This window comes from Aquarana catesbeiana, linkage group LG03, assembly GCF_042186555.1.
Source record: "Aquarana catesbeiana isolate 2022-GZ linkage group LG03, ASM4218655v1, whole genome shotgun sequence".
Lineage (NCBI taxonomy): Eukaryota > Metazoa > Chordata > Amphibia > Anura > Ranidae > Aquarana > Aquarana catesbeiana.
In genome coordinates, this window is record NC_133326.1 from 20,021,430 (window position 1) to 20,044,852 (window position 23,423).

At 43.8% G+C, this 23,423-nt stretch overlaps 1 protein-coding gene across 4 annotated transcripts in view; it reads right to left on the reverse strand.

Moving 5' to 3' along the window:
* LRRK1 (leucine rich repeat kinase 1) overlaps positions 1-23,423 on the reverse strand; it is a 261,637-nt gene that overhangs the window by 54,720 nt on the left and 183,494 nt on the right. For all 4 annotated transcript variants that reach the window (XM_073618358.1, XM_073618359.1, XM_073618360.1 and 1 more), the window contains 6 exons: positions 20,525-20,684; positions 12,703-12,979; positions 8,410-8,581; positions 8,130-8,293; positions 6,809-6,948; positions 338-584 (listed from right to left, as the gene is read on the reverse strand). In XM_073618358.1, coding sequence (XP_073474459.1) covers positions 338-584; positions 6,809-6,948; positions 8,130-8,293; positions 8,410-8,581; positions 12,703-12,979; positions 20,525-20,684 — 1,160 coding nt within the window. The remainder of the gene's footprint in view (positions 1-337; positions 585-6,808; positions 6,949-8,129; positions 8,294-8,409; positions 8,582-12,702; positions 12,980-20,524; positions 20,685-23,423) is intronic.

Here is a 23,423-nt window from a genome sequence, read left to right on the forward strand (position 1 = left end):
AAAAATTCCACATATATATATATATATATATATATATATATATATATATATATATATATATATATATATATATATATATGTGTGTTTGCTGATTTTTACTTGTAAACAAAAAGTGTCAGGATAGGCCTGGTCTTCAAGTGGATACTACGGCTTACATAGACCCTTCCATACAATACTATGTTTGTGTGTTGCTTTGCATTGCATTTTTCTTTCCTTTGGGAATGATGGAGAGAGAGTAGCGAGTATTAGAATCCTCCTTCCACAACACACAGCGCAGCAAACCCTGACAAATGCTGCATGATATTGGTGGGTAATTGCTGCTTCACATGGACTGTACCTGGAAGGGAAATCGGTCATAAAAATTTCAGGGACCAGCTCCTGCAGGGACACGGGATCTTCAGGATGATTCGGACACTCCAAGCAGTCCTTATCCACAGCAGCCAGGACACAATCTTCCATGTTAAAATAGTTAGGCTCCTTCTCATCCAGCACCCCCTCCTGATCATGTGGCAGAGCTGCACAGGAGTTGCAAGGAACATACTGCTCCATCAATAGCGTGCCGTCGCTCTCCGTGGCTGTCAAAGCTGGACAAGACATAAGAGGAATACAGTAAAGCCTTGGTTTGTGACTAACTTGGTTTGAAAGCGTTTTACAAGACAAGTAAACATTTTTAATACATTTGGACTTGATATACAAGCGATGTCTTGATATACAAGTAGGCGTCGTGTCACAACTGACTTTAAAAGAGAAGAGGGGCGCCTCTAAGTGTAGCAATATGGTTACATTTAATGAAGGTACAACATTTAGCAACATATTGCTACACTTAGAGGCGCCTCTCTTCTTTTTTATACTCTGTAGCTCAGGGGTAGGCAACCTTTTGAGCACAGTGTGCCAAAAAATGTTTTCAAAGAAATTGAGCGTGCCGATTTTAGAACAAAAAAATGTCAACTTCACACTCTCAATCATGAAAAGGATTTTTTATAAAAGTAAATGCTGTAAACTCCTTGAGTAGTAGTGAGAAACAGCCTGCACTCTCACGCCTCAGATCAGCCTCAATTCCTGCAACTCTACACTTCAGATCAGCCCCCCCCCTGCACATCTGCCCTACCACGGTAGCCCCCTGCACTTCTGCCCCACCACTGTAACCCCCTGCACATCTGCCCCACCACTGTAACCCCCTACACATCTGCCCCACCACTGTAACCCCCTGCTCTTCTGCCCCACCACTGTAACCCCCTGCTCATCTGCCTCACCAATGTTCCCCTTTTCTCATCTGCCCCACCACTGTACATCCCTGCACATCAGCTCCACCGCTGTACCCCCAAGCTCTTCTTCCTGCACATCTGCCCCACCACTGTAACCCCCTGCACATCTGCCCCACCACTGTACCACCCTGCTGTTCCGTCCCACCACTGTAACCCCCTGCACATCTGCCCCACCACTGTAACCCCCTGCACATCTGCCTCACCAATGTTCCCCTTTTCTCATCTGCCCCACCACTGTACATCCCTGCACATCAGCTCCACTGCTGTACCCCCAAGCTCTTCTTCCTGCACATCTGCCCCACCACTGTATCCCCCTGCTCATCTGTCCCACGACTGTAACCCCCTGTACATCTGCCCCACCAATGTACCCCCTTTCTCATCTGCACCACCAATGTACCCCCTTTCTCATCTGCCCCACCAATGTACCCCCTTTCTCATCTGCCCCACCAATGTACTCCCTTTCTCATCTGCCCCACCAATGTACCCCCTTTCTCATCTGCCCCACCACTGTACCAACTTGCTCTTCTGTCCCACCACTGTAACCCCCTGCTCAATTGCCCCATTAATGTTCCCCCTTTCTCATCTGCCCCACCACTGTAACCCACTGCTCATATGCTCCACCGCCGTACCGCCATGCTCTTCTGTTTCACTGCTGAACGATCTTCTCATCTATCCTAACACTGAACTTATCTGCCCCACCACTGTAACCCCCTTTTTCATCTGCCCCACCACTGTACCTCCTGCACATCTGCCCCACCTCTGTTCCCCCTGCTCTTCTGCCCCACAACTGTAACCCTCTGCTCATGTGTTGGGTGGGGCAGATGTACAGGGGGTTACAGTGGTTTAGTGGGTAGCACTCTTGCCTAGCAGTAAGAAGGGTCGCTGGTTCGAATCCCAACCACTACACTACCTGCCTGGAGTTTGCATGTTCTCCCTGTGCCTGCGTGGGTTTCCTCCAGGTACTCCGGTTTCCTCCCACACTCCAAAGACATGCTGGTAGGTTAATTGGATCCTCTCTAAAATTGTCCCTAGTATGTATGAATGTTAGTTAGGGACCTTAGATTGTAAGCTCCTTGAGGGTAGGGACTGATGTGAATGTAAATTGATGTAAATTGATGTGCGTAAATTGACGGCGCTATATAAGTACCTGAAATAAATAAATAAATAAATAAATGTGTTAAACTGATGTACCTCCTTTCTCCTCTGCACATCTGCATCACCTCTGTACCCCCTGCTCCTCTGCCCCACCGCTGCAAACCCCTGCTCATCTGTCCCATCAATGTACGTCTTTTCTCCTCTGCCCCACCACTGTACCCCCCTGTACATCTACCCCACTTCTGTACCCCCTACTCTTCTGCCCAACCACTGTAACCCCCTGCTCATCTGTCCCACCAATGCACCTCCTTTCACATCTGCCCCACCGCTGTACCCCCTGCTCTTCCGTTCCACCGCTGAACCCCCTTCTCATCTGGCCCAACACTGAACCCCCCCCCCCTGCTCATCTGCCCCATCACTGTACCCCCTGCTCATCTGCCCCATCACTGTACCCCCCTGCTTTTCTGTCCCACTGCTGAACCCCCTTCTCATCCCTCCCACCACTGTACCTCCCTGCACATTTGCCCCACCGCTGTTCCCTCCTGCTCTTCTGTCCCACCTCTGAACCCCCTCCTGCTCATCTTGCTCCACCGCCGTACCCTCTTCTCACCTATAATATGTGTGATATGCAGAGCGGTGAAAGGAAGCAGAGATGAGACATATCTACCTGCCCCCGGAAACATTCATCCTGCTGATCCACCTCTCTCATCCAGCCCACGTGCTAGTATGGGATGTATGGGATGTGTGTGATGTATGGGATATATGTGATGTAGGGGATGTATGATGTATGTGATGTATGGGATGTCACATACAAGCATCTGGAATGGATGCACAGTGAACTGGCAGTGAAGACCTAGAACTGAGCAATCAGCAGTCTTTGATCGCTCAGTTCTCGATCTTCCGAGGCGGCAGGGGAAAGATGCAGCTTTGGACCAATGCTGCATCCACTAAGAGTAAGTATGTTTATTTTTTTTTTAAATCTACACTTCTCTTTTAAAGTAGAATTCTATAAATGCAAGGCTCTTCTAATTGCCCCACGTGAGGGAGGTGGGTGACATCACTTTCTCACCTTGGCCAATCAGAGGAGGCTTGAATTCAAAATACAAGGCTTCTCTTGAACTGGCAGAGAAGCACTAAGCCCAACTCTCATTACATCCAGCAGAAGATGTGAAATCGCTCGTATTGGTGTTGGAACACAGTCCACTTACTGTATATCGCTAATGATACTACAGGCAGTCCTCGAGTTACAAACATCCGACTTGCATACGACTCATACTTAGAAAGGGACGGAGACAACAGGAAGGGAGAGGAAATCTACCTCTAGGAAGGGAAAGTCACTCCTGTAAGGTCCCTTTCACAGGGGGCGGATCCGCCAGAAGGGCTCCGCTAGCTCAGCGGGAGATTGCTCTGTTGATCTTCGCTGAGCCGATGGATGACTGGTCTGTCTCTGCTCACTGTGCACTGTTCTCTATGGGCAGATCAGATGAAAACGGACAGCATGTCCGTTTACATCCCATCCTATCCGCTGGACGGATGGCGAACGTATCGCCATCCCTCTGTTTTCAGCGGATCTTGTCGGATCGGATGGCAGGCGGGTGTCAGCGGACACTTCTTCGCTGACATCCGCCTGCCCATACAAGTCAATGGGTAGCCCTCTCAGATCCGCCTGATAAACGGACAGGCGGATCCAATCGTGTGAAAGGGGCCTAAGAGTTATCATGGGAAAAAGGTGTCTCCATTGAAGCTTTATCACCAGTCCTTGCTTCCACGACAGCACAAAGTTTTCAAAATCCAATTGTCACAGGGACAGAAAGTGAGGTGACATCTTCTGAACAGGGGCACAGACAGCAAAACAAACGCTAAAGGGGTGTTAAGCCTTCCCTATGCTATCCAAAAAAACGTAAAAATAATTTTTTTGGCTGGAGTTACACTTAAAAAATATACCTGTTCCGACTTGCATACAAATTCAACTCAAGGACAAACCTACAGAACCGGTCTTGTTTGTAACCCGGGGACTTGCCTGTATATAGTATATTACAGCACACACAATGGCCACATTATTCTGAAATTAAAATAGAGCATTTGGGCCAGCTTGGCCTAGACAAACTATTTGAAGCGACATTAAACATGGAATTAAAGTTGCGCGCCACCTTCTTTCCACATTCAAAAGTAAATCATACACCCAGAATATATTTTGCCCCTTTTTTTTACTCTTGGAGCGTAACTCTGTTCCACATTTATTGAAGTCCAGTTCCTTGTCATGGGAAATTCTTGGCTAATATACAGCCAAAACAGGCGATCACCCCGATTGAGCTGTATGTGTGCCTGTTGCACAATTCAATTGGTTTGGAAACAAACAATATGGCAGCTCTGAGAGCTGGTACCATAGAATATAGTGTAAATGGAAAAAACTTGCATGTGAACACCTCAAATAAGTGATATTGTGAACAGCTACAACCACTAGGGAGTGCACTCAAAACACTAATATACATATAATATTAACAGAAATAATGGTGCGCTTGATCAATACATTAATATGCAATCATTGGTAACGCCAAGTGAATATAGTAAACACAAATGAAGTCCAAGTTCAAAAATGAAAATTAAAAAAAAAAAAAACAAGTGCAACAAATATCCAAGTGCAAAAATATAATAAGGATGACTAATCAGTCCATATCTTTATAGAGGAGAAATATAAAACAGTCCAATAACTGAAGGGATCGGACAGAGAAAGCCACCACCAATAAATGTATAGATTGGCAGCTCGCATCATTCCTGAGGAAGCCACGTGACCAGTGACGCAACGCGTCGGATGGAGCCTTGTGACGTCACTTCCGGTGTCCATCGAGAACGGAAGTGTGGTGAGGAGGCGAGTGTGTCACTACTCCTATTTCTACTGCGGATGTTACCTTACTTCTCATGTAAGCAGTTATTGAAAAAAATGTGTTACTTTTAATTGGCAATATTGCGCTACGGATATCTTTGTTCTGAGTGAGGGTTGTGCAAGAATCATGTTATTGGAGCTCATCCCTACAGACCTGTTGGAATCTACAGTTGGGATTTGATGTTTCTCTGACCCTATGATCATTTCTGGAGTAGCGTTTGACTATGGAGAGCATAGTACTGGAGGGCGTCGTTACTGACATACCAGCTGGGTTTCCATCAGTTATCCATTGAGCTTTATCTGACCTTCTGGTCATACCTGGAGGTGAGCGGCCAATCTATACATTGATTGGTGGTGGCTTTCTCTGTCCGATCCCTTCTGTTATTGGAGTGTTTTATATTCCTCCTCTATCAAGATATGGACTGATCAGTCATCCTTATTATATATGTTTGCACTTGTTTTTTTTATTTTTATTTTCATTTTTGCACTTGGACTTTATTTATTCATTCATTGTCTTCTTTTTTTTCACTTCTTTCACTATTCAATCTCTATTCAAACTTTATTAATTTGTGTTTACTATATTCACTTGGTGTTATCAATGTTTGCATATTAATGTATTGAACAAGCGCACCATTATTTCTTTGAATATTACATGGAACATAGTGGTGTGACATACGTCAAATAATAGAACTTGGAAAAATGCTCATGTTGTATTTCATTGATCTGGAATGTCAAGGATGGCAGGCTATCTTGGTTAGTCATTAGACAGCAAGGCCCCTGGCAACTGGCCTATCATTTCCAGAAAGGGTTAGAGGCTAGGCTTCTATTTATTCCAGTAATTTTCTGGGCCTAACTTACAATTAAAGAATATTTTTATTCCTTCATTAATTAAAAACATGGCAAATGACTTGCAAGTCTATCTTGAAGGCAGAAGGTTATCATGACTCCTGCACTAACTGCATTCTTGAAGCAGTTTTCAATCCTTAAAGGGGAACTTCAGTTCTGTTTTTACTGTACTGTACCGTAGCTGCATATATTTAAAAATCCAGTACTTACCAGTGCATGGGGTCCAGCACTGTCTTCCCCGCAGCCGGTTCTTCTTACTGCTGCAGGTCCCCGGCACCACCGCCTTGGATAGGCAAGCTCCCCCCCCCACAACTTAGCCCAGCACTTTGTGACTTGTCCTGCAGTTTCCTGGGACATGTTATGCATCCCGGCTACGGGAGGAGAGGGGGTGGGGCAAGGGACGCCATCCTTGCCTAGGGTGAGGATTGCCGAAGTGGGAACAAGTAACAATAAAGATCAGTACTTGCTTTGCTCCTTCCCCCCACAAAATCCTGCAACTCAGTTACTGGGGGGAGGGAGCAAACCAGTGGGACTTTTTTAAAAAGTAAATGGTTCATATAGAAATGTAGATCTTTTAAAAATATTTTAATATAATTAATATTTAATACAAATATTTTAGATATTTTTAGATCTGTTTTGGTAAAGTATGACAATTATGGAAAATTCTTTCACTGTAAAGAGAGACCTGTAACATTCAGTGAATACTAAACTAAATTACCTGGAAACCATTGATCAATCAGGGAGTTGACATGATCAGTGATGAAAGCCATTGCAGAGAAATCTCTCATTTCGGACTGACAAATAATCTTTATGCCACCGCTCTTCTTCTTCTTCCAGTTCACATCTGAGGATTCAACACTGTGAAGGTAACAGACATCATTTATCCCTTATGTGCCCTTTAGGATTCCCATCAAGTGTATTCTGCAGAAATCAGCCAAGTGCTTTTTAAGTTGGCCATACACTGAGCGCATTTTGTTTGGTTCCTGATGAACCAGCCAAAATTTGATCAGTGGGTGGCCCCGTTGGACCATTCCACCCGACTTCCTGACAGCACAAGACGGTCAGTGGGTCCTGGCCAATGATTGGAAAAATGGAATCGCGCTAGGGAGGGGACTGGTGACCATACAAATGGCCATCAATCCTCCTTGTTTGGCCAAAGCCCGTGAACCCAGAAGGAAGGCCAGGGGAGGAGCTTGATGTCCCATATCCCGCAAGTGTGAACAACTCCAGAAATTCGATTTTTTAAATTTTTTTTATTGGATATGTTTTATAGCAGAAAGGAAATAACATTGTTTTTTTTTTTTTTCTAAATCTTAGTTTTTTTTTTCGTTTATAGCGCAAAATATAAAATACCTTGTGGTGATCAAATACCACCAAAAGAAAGCTCTATTTGTGGGGAAAGAAATTATATACATTTTATTTGTGTACAGCGTTGCATGAGCGCGCAATTGTCAGCTAAAGTAACGCAGTGCAAAAAAAAAAAAATGGCCTGGTCATGAAGAGGGGTAAATCATCTGAAAGTCAAGTGGTTATGGATAGATTATATATATATAAAATCATGACGTCATGCCAGCTAATAAACATAGCAGCTGGAGTGACGTTTGTTACCGCGCATGCGCAGACCATCAGAAGCATTTTTCGACGGGGGGGGCATTTATCGATAGAACGCTGGCTCATTTACAAACTGAAGCATAGTAAATACAGTTTACCATGCTTCAGTTATGAAAGGACCAAGGGGCAATCAGTATAAATCACTCGCTGTGTTCATTCACAAAAGTCAGGGACTGATGCATTTACAGCCCCCTTCCTCTGCTCTCTATCCTGAAACAATCCTCCACAGCAGCTGGCGGGACAGGAGAGGAGGGAAGCCGCCAGTGCTGCAGGGGAAGAGAACACGGAGGGAGGGGCAAACTCCGTGCGCACGCCTATGGTCATTGGTGTGCCTTCTTCAGGTTTTTTGTAAAACGAAAAAAAAAAGATTTTATTTAAAAAAAATGATGAGTAAGCCAGCTTTCATTATGCAGCCATTTGTTTCACACCTGAGGTAGCCACCTTCAAAGGTAACCAGCAGTCCCTCTTGCCAGTAGATAGTCTGGTTTCTCTTAACCCGGAAAGTGCTACAGCGGTTTCGCTGACTGCCTGTGAAGTTGTAAATGGCGGACTTCCTGTTCCGTGGTTTGGTATTCTTCTTGTTCTCAAACAGCTATGAAAAGAAGAAGTGATGATCAGTGCAATCCTATGGTGGTCCAGCAATCTGTATAATAAAGACTAAAGTTTCTGATTTGCAGCGTTCCAATATGGTCCCACCCCTGTTCTCACCTGCAGATCCATCTCCGACAGGCTGATTAACATGCGTGCTATGAACCTCTGCCAAAATCCTACAGGGACAAAACTCATGTTGAACACCCTCTGGACGGTGTTGCCGGTGGACTGCCGTAAGCAGTGGATGTCCAGGCCGGGCTTGGCAGGCAAGAGGTGAGGCAAGAGGTAACTGCAATGAACAATATGAAAGAAACAGTGGTGTTAAAACCCATCTACACCCAAAACTCTTTTTTAGGTTTTGACTAGACTGGGTAAGGATTAGAACTTCTGCTGGGTTTTACTGCAATCTAATGATGGCCATACACTTTACCAACTTTATGACAGCAGGGCGGTGCGGCTCTCGTTCTGGGTGGACATCATATGACGGGGTCCCAGAATGGCCACTCTCGGGCGCCCGTGCCATGTTGCTAGGACATGGCGCGACCCACGATCTCTGTAAAGAGCCGCATCTGCGGCTTTTTAACCATGGGATCGGCTGTGTCCAATCACAGCCGGTCACATGTAAACATGGAGATGCCGGTAATTGTCACTCCTTGCCTCACACTGACAGGGTGTGTGGCGAGGAGAGCCAATCAGCGACATCTCCTCGCAGGGGGACATCTACACATGTAATCAGGGCACCGAAATCAGCGCCCTGATTACAATATAGCGCCAACAGTGTCACCAATCAGTGCCCACCAGTGCCAGCAATCAGTGCCCACCACTGCCCACAAGTGCCACCAATCAGTGCCCATTAGCGATGCCAGTCAGTGCTGGCTATCAGTGCCGCCCCTCAATGCCCATCAGTGCCAACCACATATGCCCATCAGTACAGCCTATCCGTGCCGCCTATCAGTGCCCAACAGTGCCGCCTATCAGTGCTCATCAGTGCCACATATCAGTGCCACCTATCGGTGCCCATAAGTGCGGAATATTAGTGTCTCCTCCTCAGTGCCATCTAATCAGTGCCCATAAGTGCCACCTCATCATTGCCCACCAGTTCAGCCTATCAGTGCCGCCTCATCAGCGCACTTCAGTGAAGAAGAAAAATTACTTAGTTACAAAATTTACTGACAGAAACTAAGTAAAAAAAATGTTTTTTTCAAAATTTTTGTTTTTTTTTTTTTGTAAAAAAATAAAAAACCCAGCAGTGATTAAATACCACCAAAAGAAAGCTCTATTTCTGCGAAGAAAATTATAAAAATTTCATCTGGGTACCATGTAGCGTGACCATGCAAATGTCATTCAAAGCTGAAAGCTGAAAAATAGCCCGGGCAGGAAGGGGGTGTAAGTGCTCAGTAGGTGAGTGGTTAAGAAAAAATATAATATTTTTAAAGGCTCAAGCCACTCAAAAAACATATTTTAGTTATACATTAAAGTGGATGTAAACCTGATTCATGAGTTGGGCACATATATCTGCAGTGTTTCCTTATCTCTCTTCAAAGCACTAAGTCCCGAGGCTTTCTTCTGCTCCGTTCTTCTGTTATCAGCCTTATAACTTCTGACATGTTCTCGGAGAAGGCAGCCTGAAGTGTGTCAGGGGAGGTTGCTATAAATAGGTTAGCAGTCAGTTTCCTGTCTCAGAGCAGAGCTATGCACGTTCCTTTCTTCCTTTGCCAATGTTCCTTTAGCCGCGTTTGCGTTTATAAGTGTTTTTAAAGGAACCCTATTTTTTGGACCAGAAAATGCAGAAATATGATGGTAAACTGCAGCAGAGAATGACATTTTGCGACCCGACTTTGGAGCCCCGTATCTCTAGGCCACTTGGTGCTAGGAACCCCAAATTTGGCGTGCAAACACAGTGGAACTAACACTACAACATATCTAGGGGTTCCTAGCACCAAGTGGCCCCGAGATACGGGGCCCCGAATTCGAGTCGCAAAATTTCATTCTCTGCTCTGCAGCAGTTAAAATGTATCATGCTTCCTGAGCTTGGGGAGGGTCTTTGTTATCTTAACTAAACGCTTCTAGAAGCAAACGTGGTAAAACGCCGCTAAACGTGGCATGCAAACGCGGCAAAACGGGCGTTTCTAAACACTGGTTTCAGCTTTTAAAAACATGTGTTCGGCAGAGTTTGCACCGGCATCTCGTGTGCATGAAGCTTAAGGAGTAGAACCCTCTGAACCCTCCTGTATTGAGTTGTATTGTAATTGTACTGTCTACCCTCATGTTGTAAAGCACTGCGCAAACTGTTGGCACTATATAAATCCTGTATAATAATAATAATATATATATATGTTCTATTATTATATGTACAGTGGGGACGGAAAGTATTCAGACCCCCTTAAATTTTTCACGCTTTGTTATATTACAGCCATTTGCTAAAATCATTTAAGTTCATTTTTTTCCCTCATTAATGTACACACAGCACCCCATATTGTACACACAGCACCCCATATTGTACACACAGCACCCCATATTGACAGAAAAACACAGAATTGTTGACATTTTTGCAGATTTATTAAAAAAGAAAAACTGAAATATCACATGGTCCTAAGTATTCAGACCCTTTGCTCAGTATTTAGTAGAAGCCCCTTTTGATCTAATACAGCCATGAGTCTTTTTGGGAAAGATGCAACAAGTTTTTCACACCTGGATTTGGGGATCCTCTGCCATTCCTCCTTGCAGATCCTCTCCAGTTCTGTCAGGTTGGATGGTAGACGTTGGTGGACGGCCATTTTTAGGTCTCTCCAGAGATGCTCAATTGGGTTTAAGTCAGGGCTCTGGCTGGACCATTCAAGAACAGTCACGGAGTTGTTGTGAAGCCACTTCTTCGTTATTTTAGCTGTGTGCTTAGGGTCATTGTCTTGTTGGAAGGTAAACCTTCGGCCCAGTCTGAGGTCCTGAGCACTCTGGAGAAGGTTTTCATTCAGGATATCCTTGTACTTGGCCGCATTCATCTTTCCCTCGATTTCAACCAGTCGTCCTGTCCCTGCAGCTGAAAAACACCCCCACAGCATGATGCTGCCACCACCATGCTTCACTGTTGGGACTGTATTGGACAGGTTATGAGCAGTGCCTGGTTTTCTCCACACATACCGCTTAGAATTAAGGCCAAAAAGTTCTATCTTGGTCTCATCAGACCAGAGAATCTTATTTCTCACCATCTTGGAGTCCTTCGGGTGATTTTTTAGCAAGCTCCATGCAGGCTTTTATGTGTCTTGCACTGAGGAGAGGCTTCCGTCGGGCCACTCTGCCATAAGGCCCCGCCTGGTGGAGGGCTGCAGTGATGGTTGACTTTCTACAACTTTCTCCCATCTCCTGACTGCATCTCTGGAGCTCAGCCACAGTGATCTTTGGGTTCTTCTTTACCTCTCTCACCAAGGCTCTTCTCCCCCGATAGCTCAGTTTGGCCGGACGGCCAGCTCTAGGAAGGGTTCTGGTCGTCCCAAACGTCTTGCATTTAAGGATTATGGAGGCCACTGTGCTCTTAGGAACCTTAAGTGCAGTAGAAATTTTTTTATAACCTTGGCCAGATCTGTGCCATTTCTACAGCACGTAATTGTGTCTCTGAGCTCTTCAGGCAGTTCATTTGACCTCATGATTCTCATTTGCTCTGACATGCACTGTGAGCTGTAAGTTCTTATATAGACAGGTGTGTGGCTTTCCTAATCAAGTCCAATCAGTATAATCAAACACAGCTGGACTCAAATGAAGGTGTAGAACCATCTCAAGGATGATCAGAAGAAATGGACAGCACCTGAGTTAAATATATGAGTGTCACAGCAAAGGGTCTGAATACTTAGGACCATGTGATATTTCAGTTTTTCTTTTTTTAATAAATCTGCAAAAATGTCAACAATTCTGTGTTTTTCTGTCAATATGGGGTGCTGTGTGTACATTAATGAGGAAAAAAAATGAACTTAAATGATTTTAGCAAATGGCTGCAATATAACAAAGAGTGAAAAATGTAAGGGGGTCTGAATACTTTCCGTCCCAACTGTATATATATACATACACACATATAAAAAATATATATACATATAACAGAACATATATATATATATATACATATATATATATATATTATTATTTCTTTATATGTGTGTGTATATATGTATATATATATATATATATATATATATATATATATATATATATATATATATATTTTTTTTTTTTTTTAATTATTGTTATATGTTCTATTATATAATTATAAAGTGCTCATGAAATGTCATGCAGGTGCAGTATTCATGTGTCCCTTCTTATCAGTCACTGTCCTCTTCCCTCAGGAAGCCATTTGGACTGTATAAGAACCAAGCCTATTGGCTGGAAATGGTAGAAATAATTGCAGATAATTATGGTTTTAACCTGTTATTGGCCACTGGAAGAGCGATCTCAAACTTTGCCAGGAACTGAAAGTACTGCTCCTCAGTCTGCTTAGCGAATCCAGTGCCGACCAGCAGCATCCGAAGGTCCTCGGCTTTAATGACCCCATTCCTGACCACAGATTTGGAGCTCTTAATGTTGATGATCCTCTCCAGGCATTCAGACAACCAGACTGGATCTAGGAAATAGAGGTTGCGCAGTCCATGGCTGGTGTCTGGGAAGTGAAGCAGTGTGCCCGTCTCTATCAGAAATCCAATGGCTGTAAGGAATACATAATTCTTTAATTAAAAGCAAATAAAATACTAGATATATTAAAGGATCTGTTCACATCTTGGTGTCCCGGATCGCCACGATTCTGCCCGAGATCCTGAATCACGACAAATTGCGGGGGCACCCGTGTGATCCCTGCCACTTCCAATGGCGCCCCGATCGCGGCACGATTTTGCCGCGATTTTTGCCCGACAAATCGTGGTAAGATCGCACAAACAGAATCGCACTACGCTTGTCGTCCAAAAAAGGTTCTTGTACTTCTTTTGGGAGACAGGCGTCCTGCAATTCTGTTTACATAATTTTACCGCAATTCGTCAGGCGACAATCGGGGCAAAATCGCGTTGTGATTGGGGTGCCATTGGAAGTGATGGGGATCACACGGGCGCCCCGCAGTTTGCTGTGATTAGGGATTGCAGGCAGAATCGTGGCGATTCCGCCCATGATCTGGAATGCCAAGATGTAAACGGAGCCCAATAGGATTTTAGAAAGTTTTTCTGTGGATATAAATATATATTTTTTATTCCATATATGTGTATGTGATTCTATGTAGGTGTGGTGGTACTGTAGCCTATTAAGGTTTTATTTGTTGGCTTTCTTAACAATACCTGGTGATCCTGCTAGCCTCTTTTGCTTGCTGTTGCAATCTGACCACGCCAGTGGCGACTGGTGCTCAAAATTTTTGGGGAGGCGCAAAATTTTTTGAAAGAAAATCATCAATTTTGCGCCATAAAATGCTGCCACTGTGCCCATCAAACGCTGCCACTGTGCCCATTAAACGCAGCCACTGTACAAATCGCTGCCACTGTGCCATCAAATGCTGCCAGTGTGCCCATCAAATGCTGCCAGTGCTGCCAGTGTGCACATCATATGCTGCCAGTGTGCCCATTAAATGCCCCCAGTGTGACCCACGCCCACTCGCCGTCTGCCCAGCACTTACCCTGTCTTGGTGGGGCAGTGGGTGACGGCGACGAGTGGGGTCCTTCGTGCATCTCACCTGCCATCCTCATCTCCCGTCCTCTCTTCCTGATAGGCGTCCAATAACGGCACCTATTGTTTCAGCCAATCAGGTGACAGGTAACAGACCCGAGCACCTGATTGGCGGAGAGGCGGTTTAGTGTTAGGAAAGAGAATATTCATTCACTTTTCAAACACAGCTGAGTGACCTGCGAGCGCCCAGCATGGCGCTCACTGGTCACCTTTTTTGACACCTATTAGAGCCATTACTAGTAAAAAAAACAAAAAAAAAAAACAAAAACGCCATATAAATGCAATACATTTTTCCCATAGTTTGCAGGTGCAATAAATTTTGCGCAAATCAATCAAAATACCCTTATTGCGATTTTTTTACCAAAAATATGTAGAAGAATATGTATCGGCCTAAACTGGGATATTTACTATAGCAAAAAGTGAAAGATATTGTGTTTTTTTCAAAATTGTCGCTCTTCTTTTTTTATAGCACAAAAAATAAAAACCGCAGAGGTGATCAAATACCACCAAAAGAAAGCTCTTTTTGTAGGAAAAAAAGGACGTCAATTTTGTTTGGGTACAACATCGCACGACCGCGCAATTGTCATTTAAAGCGACGCAGTGGCGTATCGCAAAAAAAATGACCCGGTCATTGAGCAGCCAAATATTCCGGGGCTGAAGTGGTTAAATGCCATTTGTAGCAAATGTTTACAACACATACAGCCTTCTGAACTATATTTAAGAGGTTTACTGATTTCACCATAAAATCCCTTTCTCACCGAGTGCACTGGAGGACACGGTATGACCTCTCGGCTCTATGTCTTTGCCTGTAAAAACTGGACACCAATAAAAAGTTTTCCTTCCCATAATGACAATATCCCTTCACTAGGCACTGGCTCGTTAGTCTGTAGGAAGGCTGTGCATGGGGAAACCCAGAAAAGAACAAGAGAAGATACAATAGAATATAAAAACAAAGTGTGTGATCTGTCCCCCAATGAACTCAACCCGAGAATTTAACTGTGATCATAAAAATTCCTTGTCTTCTATTTTTGTTCATTGGGCAGATAAAGTATGGGCTACAGGAACATTCTTAAGTAGTCCCTTAAATTGGTGGGAATCACAAACAATTGGCAAGTTATATGCTAGACCCTCTGACATGGTCACCTGCCCAACAACCTCACCAAGAAATGTGTTAAGATCTGAATGTCTGCAGATTCAGAGGCTTACCATTAAAAGGAAAAGATGGTAGAGCGCCAAACAGAGGTGGTAGGACAAGTAAAACCAAGATGGGGTCACTCATATAGGCAAAAGGCTCATGAAGAGGGGAAGAGATATGCAGACATAAGGGATGAAAATCTTAATGCAAGGACAACAACCAGGTCTAAGAACAGTATGAGGTTAGAGAAGAGCTCATCCTGCTAATCCAGCATGAGGAGGATAGAATAGCCCAGGGGTTTAGATATGGCATGCTTACATTGTAATCAGTCTACAAAACAAAATCCCACTTCTGTGTTTTCCACTAAGCCTTTACATGGCACAGCCATACAGCTAAAGGACTTAATGGTTAATGATTATTACTCTGAATGGTCTAAGGTTATCAGTGGTGTACCCCAAGGTTCATTACTGGGACCCTTACTTTTTAATAACTTTATAAATGATATCGGGTCTGGAATTAAAAGTACCATTTCTGTCTTTGCAGGTGACACCAAGCTATGCAGTGGAATAACGTCCTTACAGGATGTCTCCAACTTACAAGCCAACATCATTGCTCTGTCTAATTGGGCGACTATGTGACACAGTGGTGTAGTGGGTGTCACTCTCGCCTAGCAGTAAAAAGGGTTGCTGGTTCAAATCCCAACCACGACACTACCTGCCTGGAGTTTGCATGTTCTCCCTGTGCCTGCGTGGGTTTCCTTCGGGTACTCCGGTTTCCTTCCACACTCCAAAGTCATGCTAGTAGGTTTAATGGTTTCCGTCCTAAATTGGCCCTAGTATATGAATGTGAGTTGGGGACCTTGGACTGTGGGCTCTTTGAGGGTAAGGACTGATGTGAGTGTGGAGCACTGCGTAAATTGACGGTGCTATATGGGTACCTTAAAAAAAAAATTATATAATAGATGAGCATCTTAATGAGACACAATGTACAGGGATAGGGACAATTGTAGACACGCACCCACACTCACTCAGGTTGAACTGGAGTCTTTATTCAACCTTACTATGTAACTATGTAAATGAGGTTTAATGTTGATAAATGTAAAGTTATGCACTTGGTGGCTAAGAATATGCATCATACATACTAGGGGGAGTACAACTGGGGGGGAATCAATGGTGGAGAAGGATCTGGGGGAATCAATGGTGGAGAAGGATCTGGGGGAATCAATGGTGGAGAAGGATCTGGGGGAATCAATGGTGGAGAAGGATCTGGGGGAATCAATGGTGGAGAAGGATCTGGGATGGCATTGCATTAACATGCAATGCCAAGCTGCACTTTCCAAAGCGAGCAAAGTCCTTTCTTGTATTAGGAGAGGTATGGACTCCAGAGAGAGAGATATCATTTTGTCCCCCTGTACAAATCATTACTAAGACCTCATCTGGAATATGCAGTTCAGTTTTGGGCACCAGTTATCAAAAAAATATCAGGGAACTGGAGAAAGTGCAGAGAAGGGCAACCAAACTGATAAGAGGAATGGAGGAGATCAGCTATGAAGAAAGATTAGAGGAACTGAATTTATTTTCTCCTGAGAAGAGGAGATTAAGGGGGGATAGGATCAACATGTATGAATACATAAGGGGTCCATATAGTGAACTCAGTGTTGAGTTAATCACTTTAAGGTCATCACAGAGGACAAGGCAGCATTCTTTACATCTGGAGGAAAAGAGATTTCATCTTCAAATAGGAAGGCTTCTTCACAGTAAGAGCTGTGAAAATGTGGAATAGACTCCCTCCAGAGGTGGTTCTTTCCAGCTCAGTAGACTGTTTTAAAAAAGGCCTGGATTCTTTCCTAAATATACATAATATAACTGGGTACTGACATTTATAGGTAAAGTTGATCCAGTTAATATGCAATTGCCTCTTGGGAGATCAGGAAGGCATTTTCTTTTCCCCCCGCTGGAGCAAAATGGATCATGTTTTATTGGGAGGTTTTCTAATTGTGTATGTTTTGTTTTTTCTCTCTGTTGTTTGAACTGGAAGGATGTGTGTCTTGTAAATATGTAACATACATGAACTGAGCTAACCGGGCACCTAAGACCTAAAGAGTGGAGATCTAGACAGTCAGGGAGTTGACTTGAATTTCCATTACTATATCAAAAGTCAACACACAGCCACGGTATTATACTTCTTTTACTGTAAGGGCTCTTTCACACAGGCGTGTCCGTGTACGGAGCCCGCTCTGCTCAGCAGGGGAATCGCTCTGTCAATCCCCCACTGAGCAGAGCGCCGCTCTCCCCTATGAGGGATCGGATGAAGACGGACCGTAGAGTCCATCATCACCCGATCCGATGATGGATGGAAAAGTAGGTTTTTCCTCCATTACACTTTTTCGGATCGGAGCGGGTCGCACGTCAGCGGACATGTCACCGCTGACATCCGATGCTCCATAGAGGTCTATGGAGCGTCCATTCAGGTCCACCTAAAAAACTGACAGGCGAACCTAAACAGATCGTTCGTTTGAAAGAGGCCTTATGAGCCTGGGAATTGGCAGAGAATCCCCCCCCCCCTTACACTGGGAGCTCCCTCATCTGAAAATTGAAAGAATACTTTCAGTCAAAATTTCAGACGCCTAAAAAATACATGGAGGGGGGGGGTTGGAGGGCAGATATCCTAGAGGCCACATTGGGTGTTATTTACTAAAATTGGAGCATGCAAAATCTGGTGCAGCTCTGCATGGAAACCAATCAGCTTCCAGGTTTTATTGCCAAAGCTTAATTGAACAAGCTGAAGTTAGAAGCAGATTGGCCACCATACACAGACGCATCAAATTCTGAGTGCACCAGCCGTAGAAAATCCCCCCCCCATTGAGTCTTCGAAAGAATAGGAAAAAACAGGGTTTACTGGGACTTACTGTATTTATTGGCGTATAACACTCACTTTTTCACCATGAAAATTGGGTGCAAATAGCGTGTGCATGTTATACACCAATACTTCAATTTTAGCTGCCTCGGAGGGGACAAGGAGGGGGGCGGACGAGCGCTGTCAGGTTACATACAGTGAGAATCTCCTGTTTACTTGGCGGCCTCTGTAATAGGAAGTCCCGTCTCCTTGGCCGCCATTGGACCACTGTTCTGTCTATCATAGGAGATTCTCACTGTATGTAATCTGTCGGCGCTCGTCTCGCCGCCCTCCCTGTCCCCTCTAGGCTGCAGATGGGCATCGATCAGGCTGCACTGATGGCAGTGGTGAGGCTGCTGCACTGATGGCAATGGTGAGGCTGCTGCATTGATGGCAATGGTGAGGCTGCTGCATTGATGGCAATGGTGAGGATGATGCATTGATGGCAATGGTGAGGATGATGCATTGATGGCAATGGTGAGGCTGCATTGATGTGGACTGATGAGGCTGCATTGATGGCACTTGTGAGGCTGCAGATGGCCATTGATCAGGCTGCATTGATGGCAATGGTGAGGCTGCAGATGGGCACTGACCCTTATTTTGCTTCAAAGTTCCTTATTTAAAAAATATTTTTTTCCCTGAAACTTCCCTCTTAAAATGAATGTGCGTGCTATACGCCGATAAATACGGTATTTGAAAGTATTGCTGCATTAGTAACGTTAATCCATATATTCCCATCACAGAAGTTTATGTTCTGTAAAACAGCACTACAGAATAGTAAATGAGACAAATTATTTAGGCCGCTTTTAAACAGGTGGTAAAACTAGGTGGCTGATGCACATTTTTTTTTTTGCCCCCTTACCTAAAGCCTACCATGTCACCCGGAGGGGATGGTACACATGCTGTGGCCGGCAGTGCTTTGCCTCCTGCAAATTGAACTTGGCTTGTCAAGTTTGATGAGCGACACCACCTGTCACACTCGCCCACTGAGATCAATGGAACTACGCCGCAACCATAAGCCAAAGTCTTGATTCGCGGATGCCTTGCCCCATTTTAATGAAAAATTCCTCTTGGGGTTGAAACCCCTACCCCCGCCCCATCCACCAAGCATTGAGGAAGCTGCAGAATCACCTTCTGAATGCCTGAAAGCTGCTGCTCTACTACCCTCTGAAAAGCGATCCATTTTTGCAGCGGGCAGTACAATTTGTCACCATTGTGTGAAAGGGGTCTTACAGTGACGGTGAGGATTTTGGGAACGCCTGCGTACAATCCATATGTTGTAATTTGGCAAGTCAAGGGAAAATATAAACTTATTTGTCAATCAAAACAATCATTGATGAATGCAGATTTTTAGCAAGTAATACCAAAATGGCCGATATATTTTTTATATTTGTACAGAACTCTGGAGTTACATTTTAACCACTTTAGCCCTTCAGTTTTATTTATTTTTTTTATTTACTTTTTTATGGTTGAACTAAATGGACTTGTGTCTTTTTTCAAGCTGACTAACTATGTAACTATGTAGCCCCGGAAGATTTTCCCCCTTAATGACCAGGCCATTTTTTGTGATACGGCACTGCGGTGCTTTTACTGACAATTGGGCGGTCGTGCCACGCTGTACCCAAACAAAATTGACATCCTTTTTTCCCCACAAATAGAGCTTTCTTTTGGTGGCATTTGATCATCTCTGCGGTTTTTATTTTTTTGCGCTATAAACAAAAAAGAGTGATAATTTTGAAAAAAAAAAACAATATTTTTTAATTTTGCTATAATAAATATCCCCAAAAATGTTTTAAAAAACAAATTTCTTCATAAGTTTAGGCTAATATATATTCTTCTACATATTTTTGGTAAAAAAAAAAAAAAAAAAATCGCAATAAGGGGAAAATTGATTGGTTTGCGCAAAAGTTATAGCGTCTACAAAATAGGGGATAGATTTATGAAATTTTAATTTTTTTTAAATTTTTTTTTACTAGTAATGGTGGAGATCTGCAATTTTTTGACACATTTTTTGACACAGATCGGACACATTTTTTGGAACCACTGACATTTATACAGCGATAGGTGCTATAAAAATGCACGGATTACTGTGTAAATGTCACTGGCAGGGAAGGGGTTGACACTAGGGGGCGATCAAGGGGTTAAATGTGTTCCCCGCGTGTGTTTCTAACTGTGGGGGGGAGGGGGACTGACTAGGAGGAGGAGACAGAGCGCTGTTCCTAACTAGTAGGAAGAGACGCTCTGTCTCTCCTCCCCTGACAGAATGGGAATTTTTTGTGTTTACACACACAAATCCTCGTTCTGGCTCCCGTGCCCGCGATCGCGGGTGGCTGGCAGCGACCGCGCCCGCCGGCCACGGGTGCGCGCCTGCTACGGCTCTTAAAAGGAGCCGATGTAGGGATACGGCATTTCACGGGAACGAACCACTTTCCAAACGTATATGTGCGTGAGCTGGTCGGCAAAGTGGTTAATTGAATGGTTTCTCACAGTGCATTTTGCATTACTCGTCTGTCATACCAGCTTGCATGTCCTCGTAATCCTGAATATCATTTCCTGGACTCTGTTCGGTGATCTGTTCGATCTGCTCATCGGTCAGGTACTGGAGCTGATCCTCCAAAGCCCGTTTCTGCTGCTCCCTCAGTACCGCCTCCTGCAGATTCAGGTAACTTCTAGGGATCTGTGTAAAAAAATTGAAAAAACTTGACTTGAAAATTCAACTCAAATCAGTCAGTTTAAAGCCTACGTTTAGATATATATCCTTGTGCTGTTGGTTGTTGTCTTAGGCTGGCCATACATTATACAATTTTCCTTTAGATTTACAAAAACCATATAATAGGAGGTCCAACCTAAACACTTTCAATGTGTATGCAATCAGGCCGGCCCTTGCACTACATAGTTGAAGGTAAATCTAAATCATTCATCACAGAACCTGTTCTTTAGCTCACGGCTATGAAAAGCACTCTATGAATGGAGGAGGGGCGGATGAATAAAAGATCCACCTCCTCCATTTATAGAGCACTTTTTTATTGCTTTGCATTCATTACTTGCATTGCACTCGCAAATTTACTGATTTCAGTCACAATGCTTGGCAAACTCATTTACAAAAAATAAATGGATATTTTTTTTTTCCTGCAAAAACACGTGCTTGTAATTTTATTTCTTTGCAAAAGGTGGACTTAGCCTTTAAAAGGACACGGATGATGTTTCAAGTACAAAGTATGGCAAAGATTTTTGCAAATGAAAAATATGCTTTTTTGTTATTTATTTTGTTTTTTGTTTTGTTATTAAAGTTCCCATTTAAAAAAAAAAAAAAATTAAAAGTCAGCAGCTACAAATACTGCAGCTGCTGACTTTCAATCGGACACTTACCTGTCCCAGGGTCCAGCGATGCGGGGGATCGAAGCCCCGCTCGTCCCCCCCCTCCGCTCGGCGGCACCGGCATTTTAACTGTGGGCGCCCGGCTGTGGCTTCACTGCCAGGCACCCACTGCGCCTGCGCAAGCCGCGTGCCGTCACTGGCCCCACAATCATGTGGGACCGGTCACATGTCCCAGATGATTGACAAGAGGGAGGGTGGACAGGCGATCGCCCTTCCTGCGCCGATGGAAGTGACGTTAGGGGCCCAGGCACCGAAGGAGGCAGACTACGAGGGACCCCCTAGCAACAGGCATTTACAGGCGAGTAAAAAAAAATTTTCTCCAAATGTTTTTTTTTTTTTTGTTTTTTTTTTTAAGCACTTTACTATTTTTTATTTTTTTTTGGGGTGGAACTCTACTTTAAGTTTTGTGCATTTTCTTTTTTGAAACACAAAACAAAGTGATAAAGAAAAAACATTAAAGCGGACCTTCAGTCATTTTTTCATCGTTCCATCTATTAAATTTTCTGCCCTTGTTGTTGTTTTAACTTTGGATAGTAAAACTTTTTTTTCTGCCAGTAAATTCCTTATACAGCCCACTTCCTGTTTCTTGTCTGTTCATTAGCCTAGGCTTATGACATCATGCACAGCTCTCACTCTCATGAGAGTTTGCCAGGAAGGGAGGGGATATGAGTCATAAGAGGGCCAATGAGAGCCGCAGAACTGGAGGCGTCTGTAAATCCAGGAAGTGAACAGGCAGCAGCTTCAGCTGCCCACAGTTAAAATGGCTGCAGCCAGACTCAGTGGAGGGAGATTTCTGCAGCATATTTAGCAAGTACAGAATCACAGTATATATAAAATAATATGCTAAGTGGTTGGAGGGAAGCTTCAGAATGACAAAGATGTTTTTATTCCAAATTATGTGAGCAGACTGCAGTTCCTCTTTAACTATTAATAATAAAATTATAGATAATAAAAAATAATAGGGGAGAAGGGGAGGAATGAGAGCTTTTTGGGTTAATAAGGGGTTTATGTAAGAATACATTTTATGTAAAAGGTTACCTAACTGATGTCATAAGTCGATCAAAGGTCACACCTACATATCAATTAAATAATAAACACAATGAAGCAATACAATGTTACATTGTACTTACTCAATGACACGTGCAGATTATCTACATTCAAAAATAGCAATACATCAACGTGCAGACACCTTAAATATTTACTAAAGGGGTTCTAAAGCCTGAAGGTTTTTTTTTTTTTTTTTACCTTAATGCATGCTGCATTGTCTGTCCCCCTGAATACTTACCTGAGCCCGATCTCAATCCAGCGATGTGCATGAGAGCAGCAGCTCTCTCCCTCCTCACTGGCTCAGAAACAGCAGCGGGAGCCATTGGCTCCTGCTGCTGCCAATCACAGCCAGTGGGGAGGGAGAAAAGCCTAAAGTGTGAATGGACACACAGAGCCAGGTTGGGAGCGAACGCGCACAAGTGCTTCCATAGAAAGCAGCTTACTATGGGGGCACTCGGTAGGGGTTGAGGAGAGAACAGCGCTGGCGGGGGACTCGAGAGGAGGAGGGCCAGGGCTGCTCTGTGCCAAATCATTACATAGAGCAGGTAAGTTGAATGATGCTGCCCATCAAACTAAGGACATCTAAGAGCAGCAAAAAAAAAAAAAAAAAAGTATTGCCAAGAAAATCTCTGGATTGAAGCAAGAAAATCGTTTTTTTACTTTATCTTGTATGGGCTATGCTTTTTTAGGTTATTTTTGCTGAGTACTGCTTTAATCCACAACTAGTTTTCTTCTATGCACAGGGAGATGCTAAAATCCAGGCCCGCAATACACACAGTCTTGTCTTTTATAAGATGCCACCTTAAAACCAGTCCACCCAGAACCCCATCTTTCCTGAGTTTCCTCCAGTTTGTGGGACTCTACTGGTCATTGAGCCTTTCACACCATACTGCTGAATTTAGGGGGAACGTGTCTTAGATCTGAGGTGCGGTTTGTTTGATCACCAGATGAGTTCCCTTCAATGTGTGACTGTCATATATTTTAAGGTGCA